We start from the raw sequence: 17477 nt of genomic DNA, 5'->3' as shown, positions 1-17477 counted from the left end.
AAAATCTAAATTGCTATGTCTCAACACCACCCATGAGGACCAACTAGACATTCAAAAAGCTACCAATCACCAGTTCAAACCTGCAGGATTTACTTACCTAGGAATCACCATTACAAAATATTTCAATCAGATAATCCCCAGAAACTACAACAAAATAACTAAATGGTTAATCTCTAAAACACTAGAATTGACGAGATTGAAACTCTCTACTGTAGGCAGAATAGACCTCATTAAAATGTTTATTATACCTCACCTAGCCTTTCTATTTCAAACTATCCCACTTCAACCACCAACAACAAAACTCAAACTTTGGCAAAATCTCATCAATACATTTGCTTTTAACCATAAGAGACCCAGATTCAGGAAATCCACACAATACAGTACCCCTCTTCCATAAAAGGGGGGGTGGGGGTAGCAATGTCTGATCTTGAATTATATTTTGCAGCATTCCAATTTAGTCAAATCCCCCTCCCAAAGCACCAAAGGACTAACATCTTTATTCTACAACTGTTTGATTGACCATTCTTACCAAAACATCTGTAGTATAGAACTAACCTGGGAAACAGATTTGAATCTTTCAATTCCCATTTCAAAATGGACTTCCACCCCTTTTAAATCCAGATGAGCATGGATTAGAGAAAACACCTTGAAAATTATACACAAGTGGTACTTGACTCCGGTGAAGCTAGCCAGAATAGCTAAAAATGTTTCCTCCAAATGTTGGTGTGGCTGTAATGATAATGGCACATTTCTACACATATGGCTAGACTGCCCCAAAATAAGCACATTTTGGCAATTGGTACTTGAACAAATTTCTTTTGCCACACAGTGCCATCATGATTGGTAGAATCTTTATGGAACCCAAACTGGCATCATCCAGTTTTTTATTTCATTTGATCAGTTTCAGCTGAAAGAACACAAGGATGTGTACCAAGTGCTTGGAGGGGTTCAGTCAACCACTGATATTCTTGAATTTTGGCCAAAAGAATGAGATCCCGATTACGTTAAATAAGGCAACAATGCATCCATTTCTTAAAGTGATCTGAATCTGGAAGATTATAGCAATCACCCAGTCAGATACTTGGATGAAATGGATTTCTTGTTGTGTGCCTTCAAGTTGTTCCTGACCTATGGTGACCCTAACGCAAGCCATGGATTACTGTATAGAAAATCATTTCAATTTGGGTTTAGAACAATCCTAGGCCCCTGATGGATAACCTCTGTTGGGAGAGGGACAAGTAGTGCAGTGTTGTTCATGCTCTTTGAGCACACAAAATCTTTTGCTATAATCAAATGTGGTCAGGGGAAGAGGATACAGTGGTTTTGCTTCTATATAACAGAGGCTATTGGTCTCGTGCTAGAGATTCTCATAAAGTTATCCCTCATGCTCTTTAACTTCCTATCTAGAGCAATGCAGTGAGGTCTTCTGAGTTTGCTGTGTAGTATCATCAGTATGCTGAAGACATTTAGTTCTACTGTTCTTGGTCATCCAAGTCACCTGAGATTATGTAGGTACTGAATCAGTACTAAATGAAGGCCAACAAACCAAGTGTGGAGAATCTGTCAGTTTCCAGATATCATTTGACTGCAAGCCCCATTAGACCTAGCAATGCTGCATGTGCAAAAGTTCTCACTTTTTCCTGCACCATTCAAATCTTGTATAGCTCCAACTATGTTACAAACTCACAAAGATATCTGTAGCCAAAAAACAACTAGAGGCTCATATGTTACCCATTGCTGCACTGAACAAAATAAATCCCAACAAAATGGAGGCAGTGTGGGTATGAGTTCTCCAGTTGAGTAAATTGGTGTTCTTATATATTTTTATTAATAGTTTTATTCACACAATACCACACCATTATGTAATCCTGTGGATAAAGGGTAGTTAAGAAATGTTTTAAATATATCAGCGATTAAAATATGGATGAAACAGTTAAGCACACCCTTCCCCAAGCACTTCTGCATATATCAGCTTTTAAGTATTAAAAATCAAGATATCTGATCACACATGTCCCCATTTGTTCTGTTGCAATTTGTATTAAGACTGCTACAGCTTATGAGGTCCATACCTATTTTATCCTGTCCTACTTAATTAATGCTCAAGGTACTATTATGTAAGTTATTAACTTTATGCATGGCCTTTGGACAAATGTTTCTCAATGTCTTTCATGTCAGCATTTTTTCCTCCATGATATTTTTTTCTTTCTTTTAAAACATACTGTACATACAGAAGATAGATGGGTGTGTGCAAAAGTTCCCACCTTTTCCTGCACCACTCAAATCTTGCATAGCTCCAACTGTGTTATAACCTGACAAAGACTTCTCTAAATCTTCCAGTTATACCTGCAAAGGCAGCAATAGGGAGATGTGTTCTTCTAAAAAGAAGTCAAGCAAACCAAAATATGGAAAGGAGAAAAAGCCAAAACACATTTAACAGATGCAGAGGAAGCATGCTGGTGCAAACAAAACATAACACAACTCGAATTTATGTTCAAAGTTCTCCTCTAAACATCAGGAGCAACCTCAGAATCAAATAACTTTTTCTTTCAGAACATGAACTGCAAACTGCTAATTTAAAAACCTATTAATGTTCAAGTTTCTTCTGAAATAGTGGCCACAGGAAAACTAGGGAAGCATACCACATCATAGGAAGCAAAAAAATAACAATCCGAAACAAAAATTGTTTTAATCTTCTCAAAATTATTTATTTCACAGGCACAGTCCAGTTGAAAATCTGTATTAGTGCACTCTATGCATACTACTGATTACTAACTTAACAGACTGATAAAGTGTTGTGCAAATTACTTTACATTGGCAAATGACGACAGCCAACATCTGGTTTTTTCATGTCTTGTAAAATATGCTGGCACAAAGGGCTGTTCAACACTATCTTGTAAATTGAGCCTAAAAAGATATAAAAGATAAGTTCATTGGACTGATCCTGTGCATTTGCCTAGGAAGAATATTAATAATCTACATTTGAACTCTTTAGTTTTTTTTTCCTTTTTATGATTTGATTATTATGCAGTCTCCTTATCTTCCTCTGTCCCTTTACAACTAAAGTGGATATGTGTTTGTTGATAACTATTTAGAAGAGCTTTCCCTCTCCAAATCATTATTTATTTTCTTAAGACTTACACTCCACCCTCAGGTCCAGGTGTCAACACACCACAGTTTGCAGTTATGTTGAAGTCCATTATATTTCACACTACATGTTCGGATAGCACAATTTAAATTGGCCACTGCTTACAAGTATCCCTTTGTTTTAAGGCTCCTGACAGGCAAGATTCCTGATTTGTAGATTTACCATTCTAAACAACTTGAGATATTACTAACTCCCATTTTAATCTATGTATATATATAAAAAAATCTTCCACAAAAATCTAAGTGTCATTTGCCAACATTTTACACTGCTGCCCAGTAACTTGGCACCTGTCCTTACATAAACACATCATACAATCCTGCAGTACAAAAACAATCTAAGCTATTCAAGTTACAGTAAATAAGCAGCATTTAATTAATTAATAGAATTCAATCCACAATGAATTATCTATAAGCATGCACCCCTGCTAAATATGAAATACTCTGTGGTTAAGTCCTCCAATTGAAAATTTTCACAGCACAGAGGAAGTTTTTCTTTCTGGGAAATAATGCTTTTAATTTAATTTTTCTACCTTATACAGCCATACATATGCATTTACTGTAATTCAACTAAGTGCAGCATCACATGTTTTTATCTGCAAACAAATTAATAACTACACTTGTGGAAAGATGTGCAATTTCAATTTTTAAAAAAAGATCATGATTTGCCAGAAGGATAAAATTGTTTTTCTTGGATGAATTTCATCACCCTATCTTGGAGCCTTCAGAACACTTAGTTTACTGCTACTTGTTAATCTCCCTGTTTTTATTGTTAACGTTTCAAAATACTGGTTGCTTCCACCTACTTTAACAAGAGTTAATTCCTTCATAAACTCAGTACTGTAAGTTTGGAGCTTGTTGCTCATCTCAGAAGCCTCCTGCCTTTACAGCATCACTTTCAAGAAGGTTCATGACTTAACAGGCTTACAGATAATCACTTTCAATGTGATATAACACAAGCTACTAAGTCTGATGAACAGATCTGATTGTTGCCACCACATCCATTCTTCCTTGTCAATACAAGCTCATTTGTTTCAAATAGGCTCTTGAAAAACTAAGGACACCATTTACAATTTATCTTCCACTATAAAATTATCCCTTTATCCACAAATGCCCTTATTACAAAATATTTTATTTCGCTTAATGATAATAGAATCATAGAGTTGGAAGAGAAAACAAGGGCCATCCAGTCCAACCCTCTGCCATGCAGGAACTGGTGGCGCAGTGGTTAAATGCCTGTACTGCAGCCATTCACTCAAAACCACAAGGTTGCGAGTTCAAGACCAGCAAAAGGGCCCAAGCTGGACTCAGGCTTGCATCCTTCCGAGGTCGCTAAAATGAGTACCCAGACTGCTGGGGGCAAAATAGCTTACTTGCTAATTAGCTTACTTGCTGTTCACCGCTATGATCTTTGGAATAGCAGTATATAAATAAAAAAACAAATTAAAAATCAAAGCCAGGTGTCGCCCATCCTATATCTGTTCATTTCATTTTTCCGCCCTAAGTCCAGTACCTTACATTTCTCTGTGTTGAATTTCATTTTGTTAGCTTTGGCTCAGCTTTCTAGTCTATTCAGGTCATTTTGAATTTTGATCCTGTCCTCTGGGGTATTAGCTACTCCTCCTAATTTAGTGTCATCTGCAAATTTGATGAGTATGCCCCCAATTCTGTCATTCAAGTCATTGATAAAGATGTTGAATAGCACTGAGTCCAGGACAGAACCCTGTGGGACTTCACTGGTCACTTCTCTCCAGGATGAAAAGGTGCCATTGTTGAGCACCCTTTGGTTCGGCCAGTCAACTAATTACAAATTCATGTAACAGTTACGTTGACTAGCCCACATTTCACTAACTTGTTTGCAAGAATGTCATGGGGATCCTTGTCAAAGGCCTAACTGAAATCAAGATATGCTATATCCACAGCATTCCCTTCATCTACCAAGCTGGTAATTTTATCAACAACAACAAAAAAGAGAGAGATCAGCTTTGTCTCGCATGACTTGTTTCTCTGAAACTCATGTTGACTTTTTGTGACTATAGAAGTGCCTTCTGGATGTTCACAGACTCTCTATTTAATGATCTGCTCTAGAATCTTCCCTGGTATTGATGTCAGACTAACTGGACGATAATGGTTGGGATCATCTTTTCCCCCCTTTTTAAAGATGAAGTCAATGTTTGCCCTCCTACATATCTGAATGATAAACATACTGAATAGTCAGAACACATGCATGACCACATACACTGCATATTTAGAGACATTACCTGTTCTGCACTCTGAAAAACATAATGGTAGATTTGTGAGACCATATGTTAGCATCAGCCATAAAAGATACAATCTAGTGGCAGATTCAAGGGAATGACCAAAGGCAGAATTATTTTCCACTACTCTTCCTGCATTTTTGTTGACAACTCAGTCTAGTTGTACTGTTGGTACTCTTTAAAATGTGTTTTATGTCCTCTGTAATGCTACTGTGTTAACTGTGTTCTCTTTTTCCTTCTTTCCCCCCCCAGAATGGTGGGGGTTTAACTTAAATATACAAAAAATATCCAGAAGTCCAACAGTCTGATATTGACAGCTTACACTAAGCTGGCATTCTGTTATGCCACTGAGTTGTATCTATCTCCAGTGGCACAAGAACAAAAAGAGGAGAGGAATGGATGTAACAGTGGACATATTCCCATTTAAACAAGTAGGAGGTGTTCCATGTGAAATAAACATATCAGAACACGTATCATTAGTAGTAGTACAGCTAGGCGATAGCATCCAGAATAGTAGCTTTATAGAACTATGTACATATAACTGAAGAACCTCAAACATTTGGCAAATTTCTGTAGTTATACAAGGAACCTCACCAAACTAGCAGCTTACCAAACCAGGAACTGAAGGGACCTTTCCCTCTAACAATATAACGAACTTTATTAAAACTGATAAACTTAGTAGGATTTATTTCTACAGCAATGTGAACAGGATCATACTGTAACAGTTTCATATCACTGTTTACACCTTCCAGTTGGTCAACAAATCTCAGCTGTGCAAACTACCTCAAAAGTATACAGTACTTCTCTCCTTGACTAGCTTTCTTGTTATTTTAGTACAAAACAAGATATATATTCTTGCTTTCACGTTACACAGCTTTCAACTTCCTATTTTATCTGATGGCTGAAGTACCCCCTCTAAGAAAGACACTAACATTCCACATTATTTTGGAAGTAAAACACACACCAAATGCACCTGAACAGACTGGGTGACCTTGGCAATAGCTAGAGTGCAGTGGCCAGCTGATCTGGGGCCATTAGCCATGTGCTGGTAGCTGCAGCTCATTAGAGTTTAGTATTTACGCTACTGTTTGTAGCTGGCAGGCTGCAAACTGGGACCTTGTCAAATCATTGCATGAGTGCCAGGTCACGCTCACTAGACATGGCATGGTTCACAACACCGCAGTTCTCTAGTGTTGAGGGCTAGTTTTATGAGCTCAATTAGTGGAACTGGGAAAGACTCAAAATTAAAAGTTTAATCAGCAAGATGCAGGCTGGGAATTTAAACACTCCTTTGGAAGCACTTGTCACAGTATAGTTTTTTTTTTTTTTTTTTTTTGGTTGTTGCTAGCTTATATATTAATGCACTTAGCATTCCAGGATCTCCATTCAAGCTTACATTACACGATGCTCTCAACAACCCTACTCTGTTCAAGAGTCCTACTCAACTGCAAAAATATATCTAAATACAAAACGTTCTGATTTTATTGTTATGCCAAATTCCATCTATAAAAAGGTCTAGGCTGCTATCCTATATACACACATGAATTCTATTGAAAATGAATCTTTTCTCACTATTGTGTGTTAAGTGGGGAAAAAACATATGAATTTCATGTAACATATGACTTTTATATTTCAGTGTGCTTACAGCAATGCACTAAGAGACCCAGTATGGTGTTGAGGTTTATGTGTTGGACTATGACTCTGGAGACCAGGGTTCAAATCCCCATTCAGCCATGGAAACCCACTGGGTGCCTTGAGCAAGTCACACTGTCTCAGAGGAAGACAATAACAACCTCTTTCCCCTGCCCCCCCAACAAATCTTGCCAAGAAAACCCCATGATAGGTTCGCCTTAGGTTTGTCATAAGCCAGAAACCGCTTGTAAGTACACAACAACAACTATTAAACTTTAAATGGGGAGGATCCTATATGTCTAATCATTCACCATGATAAAACAGAGAAAAATGCCCTAGAGCCACCACCACAATGCCCACAAAGGTCAGATTCCAAATGATCCTGCATCACATGGAAATCCAGCATTTGAAGAAGAAAAATGATAGAAAAGAAACAAGAGCCCTGGCTAATGGGAAACCATTGTCTATGTAGAATTAAGAGCTTCTGTTTTGCTCTAAAGAATATTACACCAGAAGTTAACAGTATATTTCTCTTCAAAATATCTGTAGCGTGTCATTTACATTGGAACATTTATGTCCTAAATTGAAAGTAAGCTGTTAAGAATTTTGTTTAACATTCTTCCGATGGAAACAGGAAGTGTTGCCATTGATGCATCCCATGCCAGCTCAAGTGTTTTGCTATTACAACATGTCAGATCAAGTGCTAATTAACAGCAACTTGCATCCCCTTTGCCTAAACTGCAACAGCCAATAAACATTCCTAAGGGCAGCTGTATGAGCAGCAGCAGCAACCAGAGAAATTCTACTAAGCTGACAAAACTAAGAGACATCATAGAGTAACACAGGCCCTAAGGAAACTGTTTGCCAGGGTCCACTTATTAATATTAAAATGTTTTCACTTCCAAGAAATTGTTGTTTTAAAAAAAATTCAGATGGGCTTTACTAAGAATCTTATCCCTGTAGGCATGATAAGTTACATTATATGAGGCAAAAATAAATGTTTATAAAGCCAGTTCTGAGAACTGCATATTAAATACTCCTAGGTTGCAGCAAAAACACATTATGCAATAGTTAGGCTTGATGCAGGCTATACTAAGAGTACTTAAGTACTTGAGACCCTCTGAAAACATTCCTCTGTCATCTTTTAAAGATTAAGTCACTGCACAAGGTTGTAGCATCTGTCTACTTGCAGAAAGGTAGAACTATACATTTGAGTTAACCAGTACCAAGATGAAGTCACCGGAGTTTATCAAACAGGAGAAATTTCTCTTAAATTTGAATGAAAAGAAAGTGGGGCCAGAATGCATTCACTTAAAGTCGCTAGTTTAGTGCAATTACATGAATGCGCATTGCGTTTGAACTGGCTTCCCATTGCTCGAAAATAGCAAGCCATTGCCTGAATTTGCATGTGGCAGCCTATCACGCAATAACGTGAAACCACATGATTGCATTCGGACTGACTTCCCACTGTCCGAATTTGCGTGTAGTGGGTTATCACGCAATAATGTTAAACCCCATGATTGCATTCAGATTGCCACTGGATTATACTTACAATTTCCCTTGTCTGATAAACTCCAAAATATGCTCTTAATTCATCATATCCCCTTTTCTTTAGACTAACATGAAGAGATGCAGATACTGAATACATATAATAATAATAATAATAATAATAATAATAATAATAATTTTTATTTATATAGCGCTTTTCCAAATTAGATCAAAGCGGTGTACAACAGGAAGTACAATACAAAGTCAAAATAAAACATAACAGGCCTCTCTCCCCCTCAAGATGGTGGTCGGAAGGAGGGCTTTTTCTTCTTTCAGGCAGGCAGTTGGAGCTTGCCTGCCTCTCTCCCCGCAAGATGGTGGCTGCATGTCACAGAAAAAATATCAATTGTGCAAAGCAGGTTGGTCCTTGCTTTTGAAAAATCTGGAGTACTTAATTGCATTTCCAGTTAATCTAATTTTGATTTCAGACATAACTTTCATCTTTGTAAAAGTGATTTTGCTTCATGACCTTGCATGTCTTCAAAGATAATTAAGCAGAAATACATTAATGTCATAAGTATCTCCCCTTTCAGTAAGAAAGCATTCTACAGTAGAAAAGGAATATAGGTTGCTGCAAAGGTATTAATCGTATTCTTAGGGTGCATCTGCACTGCAGAAATGATGCAGTTTGTCACCACTTTAAGTGCCGCAGAGACATCCAATGGAATCCTGGGATTTGTAGTTTTACAAGGTTTTTAGCCTTCTCTGCCAAAGAGTGTTGGCGCTTCACAAAACTACAAATCCCAGGATTCTGTAGCATGGCCCATAACAGTTGAAGTGATGTTAAACTGCATTAATTCTGCAGTGTAGATGCAGCCATAGGCACAACTAGGCTCTATTTAATATGCTAACTGTTTCAACAACCAATTAGCATACACAGTTGTTCAAGAAACAGATGAATTACAAAATGGAAAAGCTGATTTGATTAAATGAACAAAATCAATGTATTCTGCAACACCGAAACTATAAGAGAAGGCCTTTGAGAAAAGAAGTTGAATATATTAACGCAAATCTAGTTTGAATCAAATAAAATACACTGATATAAGGAAGAAGTACCTATAATGTTTCCTCAACTCGACTCCAATGTGAACAACAAGTTCAAAGAAATTACTTCTTCTGAAACAGGGAGCAGATAAATATCCTAACATGAAAAGTAGTGACAGCACATTTATTTTCTGGGTAATCTACAGGTCCTATTTCCTGAAAGGAAAATATTTGGATGGGTAGATGTCAAATATAATCTGCATTGTAGACTCTACAATAGCAAATATATTTTATCAAATATTTAAACCTTGAAATAAATTGCATCACATCCCCTAATGGTTCTGCTTTGAACAGAGTTCAAAGGAATAGAAACCTGAATGCACCCAAGTAAATGCTATACAGTAATACTGATGCAGAATTACGTCAGTGCCTTTTCTGCAAAGCAAGTTATTAAGTCACACTCAGCAATCTTGCAGTGTAATATAGTAGCAAGGAAAAAGATAAAACAAGAACAAGAAGCAAAACTCAAAGTCTCCAGGACTACTATTGAAGTAGATAAGGAAGAACTCTCAGGAACTCCTGCATAGCAGGGCTGTAAAGGGCACTGGGAAAGCTGCTGTACAATGAACGGTCTGTCCTAAGTGTGCCAGATTTACAATATTAGTGTCACAACACAAGGCATTTCAAGCTGAATTCTTGCAGCAAGCTAGAAATAGAAGGCTTTGGATTTAGGATCATACATGCTGAGAACAGCCACTGAAGAAAAACGACAAGAAAGAATGCCAATGGTTTTATTCAAGGCTCAGGCAAACAGGATCATTAAAAACACACTTGTCAACTAGAAGAAAAGCAAGTGAAGAAATGCACACAAATTTCTTTCCAAACTAAAGCTTTTATGCACTCCCTGCTGTTGACCTCAAGCCAACTCACTCAGCTTTTTTTCCCTGCAAATAAGCACGCCCAGCTTCTCTCTAGAGATAAAACTAAGCCTTTTACACACTAGTTGGACTGGCACTATCCTGTGGCAGTGTTATACATGGTACAACAAGACACCCTAATAACACTGTATGTGTCAATACTTCTCATTCTATCAGCAAGACGTAATAACAAAAATCAGCATAAAACAAGGCAAGTATACTTTGTACTTTCTGCATTGCTGAGTATTTTCTGCACCTCTATCAAAGGGGATTAGCTATGTTTGGACATAACACTAACCCAAGGTTCCAGAAAAATGTGGTTCAGCATTTTTCTGAACAGAATATTAATGCCTGCTGTCCAATCACTCCCACTTGGCTGCTCCTGCAAGCAGTAGTAGCTAACCCAACCATGGAAACCTCTATCTATGGTTTATAATGACACCTGAATTCATCTCTCTCCAGACAGTCCCTGGTCATAAGCCATTGTTTGTTGCTGACTCAAAGCTCTGGATAATTTGAGTAGACACAAGGCACAGTTCCTGGTTCAGAAATTACAATAAATCAATGACAGAGGGCCCATGGCTTGTTCAGCCAATCCAGCTTGCAGGAAGCACTAGCATGCTGTTCAGTCATGGTCACCATGATGACATTCATACCATGGCAATGAATGAATTTAAGGAGAGCAAGGGTTCAGTACAGAAAAGTTTTATGATATGTTTCAGGACTCAAGAGCCTAAGAAAATTTACAGCCGGATCACAGGGCTAGTCTGAGGTGAACAGATTCCTGCCCTCCTGTCATGACTTCTGTAATTGCATCTCCTTTTCCCTAAACAAAAAATCTAAATGTAACTATTGCGACATGCAAAAACAAACAAACAAATGAAAACAGAACATTAAAAAATTATGTAACAAACTTTAATTTGGGAAAGATACTACAAGGTTGATGGTTATTATAGTGAACTCTCCAGAATCTTGGGCCCCAGAGTTGCGATTTTGATCATCTGCAGAATGTCACCCCCCACACTATGAAATGGCGGCTATGAGAATACACATGCTTCAGTGTGTCCACATTCACATAACTGCCATTTGGGGTGTAATCATCCACATTCTTCCTATCCCTGGGGATCCCCAGAATTGAACCTCCACAGATACAAAGGGCCCGCCGTAAAACCAAAACTGCACACAGCTATTTCTACATGCAGTATGGAGAAGATAAGCAGTGGATAAGACAGAAGTGTGACATTCTCTAACTGAATTTGAAAACACTTCAGTCATTGTGAACATATGAAACAGAATCCAACAGAATGGTTCCAAGAATTATGACCAGAGACCACAATTTAGTGTACATCTCAAGCTTTTAACTCAAGGGCGTCCCTGAAATGTAGTCTGCTCCCAAACACAAGGCATCTCCTTGGCATGCATCTATACAGGGTTCTCAGAGCAGTCTATGTTGGGCATTAACCAAAGTCTGGCACTGCATGAAACAGATGCAAGTTGCCCAAATTCCCTAAAGGTACCAGGTCTTGTCTGATCTTGGAAGCTGAGCAGGGTCAGCCCTGGTTTGTACTTGGATGAGAGACTGCCGATGAATATTTTCTGTATTTCAGAAAAAGGAACTGGTAAAACTATCTAAATATTTCTTCTTCAAGAAAATCTATGAAATTCCATTGGGGTCACCATAAGTCAACAGACGACTTAAAAGCACACATACACACAGAACAAATACCTATCCCCTTCTGAAAGTCTACCAGACAGAGGAGGCAAACTACTGTGGCCAGACGTTTCTTATGTTCCTTGCATCTCTGTAGTTTCCATGGATAGCACCTAAGAATGCTGGATCTCTGGTACTGGAAGGAAAGCATCTCTGGATTTGTCACTTGTGTGACACCCTCTTGTGTTGTGTAAGGTCATGCCTCACCTTCAGATGCCTTCCATCCTCCCTCTGTCAAAAGGAGTTTGACAACCACTGTTCTATTTATGTTTTTCTTTAGCTGCATTTGCAGCTGAAGAGTGATTAGGTTAGACAAGTATTTTAGTTCATTTTATGTTAGTTCAGCTCCTGACTAGTAAATATGTTAAATTACACTCAAATTATTAGAGATGTAGCAACACTACTTATTCAGGTTATAAAATACAGTACAAAGAAACTAATTCCTTCCTCGAGTCTAAACCAGTAAGGAGTACAAACCAAGCAGCACTACGTGAATCAGTTTTTAATATAATTTTAAGGAGCCATATTATTAATTCTTAAAGAACTGAACATTACACTGCAGAAAGCTCTTGTTCTTTTATATTTCTTTTCTGATTAGAAGCAAAATTTACATCCCTTGAAAGTTAATCCAATATCTTGTCAATGTAATATGAGTTTCAGAATGAAAAGATACCATTTTCAAACTCCCCATGTTGTGCCAGCTGAACACTTTCACCTTAGTGAAAGAAGATTCAATATTCAAAATATACAAGTCAGGCTATTTCTGCTACCAGAACAAAGTTATCACATTAACTTAACAGTCTGAAGGAAAAGTCATTATTGGGAATGGCTAAAAGTTGTCCAACAAAAATACTGTGTATCAGAGGACTTTTGTTCAAACATAGCTGCTCATGGCTAAGTGGGCAAGAATCACAAATATAGGTCCACTTTAAAGTCACCAAGCTGGAAACAACTTGAAGGCACATGAAGACAACAATAATGATGTATCAGGTGACTACAGCAGGTTATACAAAAGTTATTTCGCTGCCATATTTTCACACTAATTTATGAGAATAAAAATATATTAGAACTCAAGAGTGAAAACAAAGATGGAAAAAGCTAGTGCACAGAGCCGTATCTTAATGTGTTAATCAGACATGGTCCTGAAATTAACCAGCAATTTACTGTCTAGAAACTAGAAACCTGAGCACACAAGTTCAGTTACACTGCATAAAATACCTTCAGAAAAGGTTAATTCCAGCACCAGCCCGTTTACCCAGGCACAGAGGAAATACAATTCTGAACATGGACCGGGGGGGATCACATCACCTTCAGCTGAATTTGGTATGTGTGTAAATTCTAATAGCAAGTTTTATTTCTTTAAATTTATATCCTACTCATCCTGAAGGGTCAGACTGTTCAACATATAAACAGTACATTTTTCACTAAGCTTTTTGAACTTAACCATGTCGCCAATATCAGCCTACTTAACTTTTAAAATGTTTCAAAGAATCTGAGGACTAGCAAGTCCACCATGAGAAGGAGCTCCGTAACTGATGGGCAAACACCAAGGACACCTTTGTACTGCCTTGCGCTCCTTTGCTGACCAAGCTTGAGGAACTGATAGCAACAACGTAAGATAAGCTCAGTGACTTTTGGAGATGATAATAAAACACAAAAACATAGATGACAAAATTCACACAACCAAGCTGAAAATTAAGTGACCATGAACAGAGCTGACCAGAGTACAGCAGGGAGTGATGCCCTTGCTCCTGAAAATGCAGGTGGATAATACAACACTACACAAGTTCTCTTGGTATCTCAGGCAAAAGATCCCACAAGTGCTTCTCCCATTCTTTGGCATTAAGAAAATAATCACAATAATAAACTAAATAATGATTTATATCTACTTTTTCCCTGAAAATCAAAACCAGCTGCTCAAAGCAGCCACTTTTTTTCTCCCCAAATGAGAGGGATGTCTTTGCCACAGTTTATCCCATGCTGTGTATCACCAGTGGGGAGTGTTCCAAGCAGGATCTCTGGAGTGTGTGCATAGATATACTGTAAATAAGAGAATAAAATTACCCATAGGTGACTATACTGTAGCTATCATTGTTATTTTATAGGGCACATATAGTTGAACAGAGCCCTGCCTCAACATGTCACAGCAAAATCCTCATACAGAAGACACTCCAGTGTAGGGATTAAAATAAACTCACATATAGATAGCAGCATAAAATCATGGTGTAGATTTTTTGCTTCAAACATTATTATGATTATTATTTATTCCTAACTCTTTACAGAAGCTCAGCATACATGTACCATATTCACAGTATGCATGCGCCATGGAGTCACTGCCAATCATAGCTTTCCAGCCCCAGGGACAGAGAAATGAAAAGCCCTCATCTATTTACATGCAAGTTTCACATTAATTCACACACAGTTATTCTCCACATGGGATTCTGTTAAAAGGGATTACAGAAATTAAGCCTTAGTTCTCATAAAGCTTCCCCCCCCCCCCCCTTATATAAAATACACATAATATACTGCCTATCTGTAACCAGAGAAAGCAGCTGTTTGAAGGGGGGTGAGATGCTAAAACAAATAGCCAAAAGGTGTGAACTGCAGTCTAATGCAAATACCAGGCAAGCAAGAGGGCAACGTTCCCATGTGCTACACGCATGAGATATACACTTCACTTGACAACGAACCTTGTGATTTTTGCCTAGGCACATGCTCTTTTGGACACAATCGTGGGACTTGGTCCATAAACCTCGTCTCTTGGTTTACGACACAGATTTGCTTGCAACACGTTAGTGTAAAAAGTACATAAAAAGATGCATTTAGCAGGGAACCACGTTTCTACATCTGCAAACTCACTGGCTACTGAACAGCATGTAAATCAACTGCTGAGTGATAAAAATAATTCTCAACTAAGCCCAAAGAGATGGAAATTAAGGGGGAAAGCAGATCAGAGCCTATGACAGGGTTGGGGTGGAAGCTGGAAGAATCAGTTTGCTGACCTGCAATTAGGGATACATAGGCATACAAGGGCTGAATCTGGTACTGAACACAGAATTCAGCATACAAGGAACCTCCGCTTTTTCTTTTTAAAAAGGCAAATCCCTACCCCTTGGAGTTTCCTTCCACATTTTCCTCCCTCGCTCCCATCTCCAGCCACCATCATTATCCCACCTTTTTTGAATTCCTCAAGCATGGCATCAAGCTTGGTGTCATTGAAGACAAAGTGTAACGGGTGGTTATAGAACCGGGTGATGGTTTTGAGCGGAGTGCAATCGTCAGGATCCACAAAAGCCAGGTCCTTGACGAAAAGGAGGTCCACAATGTTGGAGCGGTCCCCTTCAAAGACGGGGATGCGGGTGTAGCCGCTCTCCATGATTTCAGACATGGTGTTGAAGTCGAGCACTGCCTCAGCAGTGATCATGAAGCAGTCCCTGAGCGGGGTCATGACGTCCTCCACCGTCTTGGTGCGCAGCTCCAGCGCACCTTGGATGATGTTCAGCTCCTCCTTGACCAGGTCATTGTAAGGGTCGGTGACCCTCAGCATCTCCAGAAGTTTCTCTCGGTTGTAGACGGTGCCGATCTCCTGCCCCAGGACGCAGTCCAGCAGCTTGCTGACCGGGTAGGAGGCCGGGAAGGTCATCATCATGAAGAACTTGGTGAGGAAGATGGTGTTGGCGCCTACGGCAAGACCGTGCCGGGAGCAAATGGCCTGCGGCACGATCTCGCCGAAGATGACGATACCGATGGTGGAGACCACCACGGCCACCAGCCCGGAGCCGGCGATGTCGTCCAGCAGGATGGTCAGGGTGGTGTTGACCAGGACGTTGCCCAGGAGCAAGGAGCAGAGCAGGTAGTTGCCCTGGCGGCGCACCGGCTCAATGCGCTTGGCGTAGTTCTTCTCCTTCTCGGTGCCGCAGTTCTGGACGATGCGCAGCTCCATGGGGTCCAGGGCCATGAGCCCCAGGTTGAGGCCGCTGAACATCCCCGAGAGGCAGAGCAGCAGCGAGATGAAGATCACCTGGGAAAGACAGGCTTTTAGCCAAAGTGTATTTGAACCTTTTAAAAACTTAATCTAAACCTTAATCTGTTTGTTTTAATTTCTATTTTATGGCTCTTGGTTTATGTTTGTTGGGGGAGGGAGGGCTGGGATGTGAAATGAGATGAGATTTATGACGCTTCATGACCAGCACACAACCATACAATACAGTAAATATTATGCAATGTCTGATAGGGAAACACACACAATGCAAGCATAGAAGGCAAATACAAAAAGGGACGCATCTTGGGGATGCCTGGGAGGAGGAGAGGCTGGCATCTGGGCTTGTTTCAACGGCGAGTTTGATTCTTATGACGGTATTTTATGGTTATGCTGCTGTTGTAACCCGCCTCGATTCCCGCCGAGGGAAAGGCGGGGCATATTAGGGAAATGGTTACCGCTGCCCTCTTCCTCCTCCTCCTCCTCCTCCTCCTCCTCCTCACCTGGAGCCAGAAGGGGAGCAGGAACTTCTTCTCCTCGCCCACGATCATCTTGGTGTCCTCTCCGTCGTGGTAGACCCAGGTGGTCTCCGTCCAGGGAGGCCCCGCTGCCCCTCCTCCTCCTCCTCCTTCGGGGCCCAGGAGGGACCCTCCGCCGCTGCCCCCTCCGCCTCCGCCTCCGCCCGCCCCTGCCCCCGCAGCCGCAGCCGGGGAGGCGACGGAGGTGCAGAGGTAGTAGGACTTGCTCTTCTCGGTCTTCCGGAGGGGCTTGATGTCGATCTCGATGACGCCGGAGGTGCGGCGGCTGAGGGTGATGTGGGGCCGGATGATGATGTCCGAGGTGCGGATGCCGCAGCGCTGCGGGGAGCCCGCGGGGCCTTCTCCGCCCTGCCAGCGCTCGTGCTCCGTGAAGGCGATGCGGGACCAGGTCTCGTTGTTGATGTTCTGCCCGTAGACGCGCAGCTTGACGCTGGTCCTCTCGCTCACGCGCAGCACCCCGCGCTCCATGAAGGAGACGTCGTCCGTGTCCTCCAGCCGCAGCCCGATGATCACCGTCTCCTCCGCCTCCGAGGAGGAGGAAGCGGAGGCCCGCTGGGGCTGCTCCCCGAGGCACCGGCTGAGCAGGACCCCCAGCAACAGGACCAGCCTCTCCCTCCGACCGCCGGCGGCGGCGGCAGCGGCGGCGGCCATGTTCCGCTCCAAGACTACCAGGGCCGCAGCAGCAGCAGCGGCGAGTGCAGCGGCTCCATCGTCACCATCATCATCATCATCGCCGCTGGAGGTGCGAACCCTCCGAAGGGTGACAGG

The 17477-nt window shown here is 40.7% G+C and overlaps 1 protein-coding gene across 1 annotated transcript in view; it reads right to left on the bottom strand.

The window, feature by feature from the left end:
- LOC149318469 (metal transporter CNNM2-like) overlaps nt 1-17477 on the bottom strand; it is a 137805-nt gene extending 120328 nt beyond the window's left edge. Inside the window, exons 1-2 of the mRNA XM_089509778.1 lie at nt 16674-17477; nt 15366-16212 (exon numbers count right to left, since the gene is read on the bottom strand). Coding sequence (XP_089365904.1) covers nt 15366-16212; nt 16674-17360 — 1534 coding nt within the window. The 5' untranslated portion in view covers nt 17361-17477. The remainder of the gene's footprint in view (nt 1-15365; nt 16213-16673) is intronic.

Source organism: Sceloporus occidentalis, unplaced genomic scaffold, assembly GCF_023333645.1.
Source record: "Sceloporus occidentalis isolate IW3139 unplaced genomic scaffold, rSceOcc1.0.p SCAF_2, whole genome shotgun sequence".
Classification (NCBI taxonomy): domain Eukaryota; kingdom Metazoa; phylum Chordata; class Lepidosauria; order Squamata; family Phrynosomatidae; genus Sceloporus; species Sceloporus occidentalis.
Note: the sequence above shows the minus strand (reverse complement) of the source record. Positions and strands in the feature narration are given on the sequence as shown.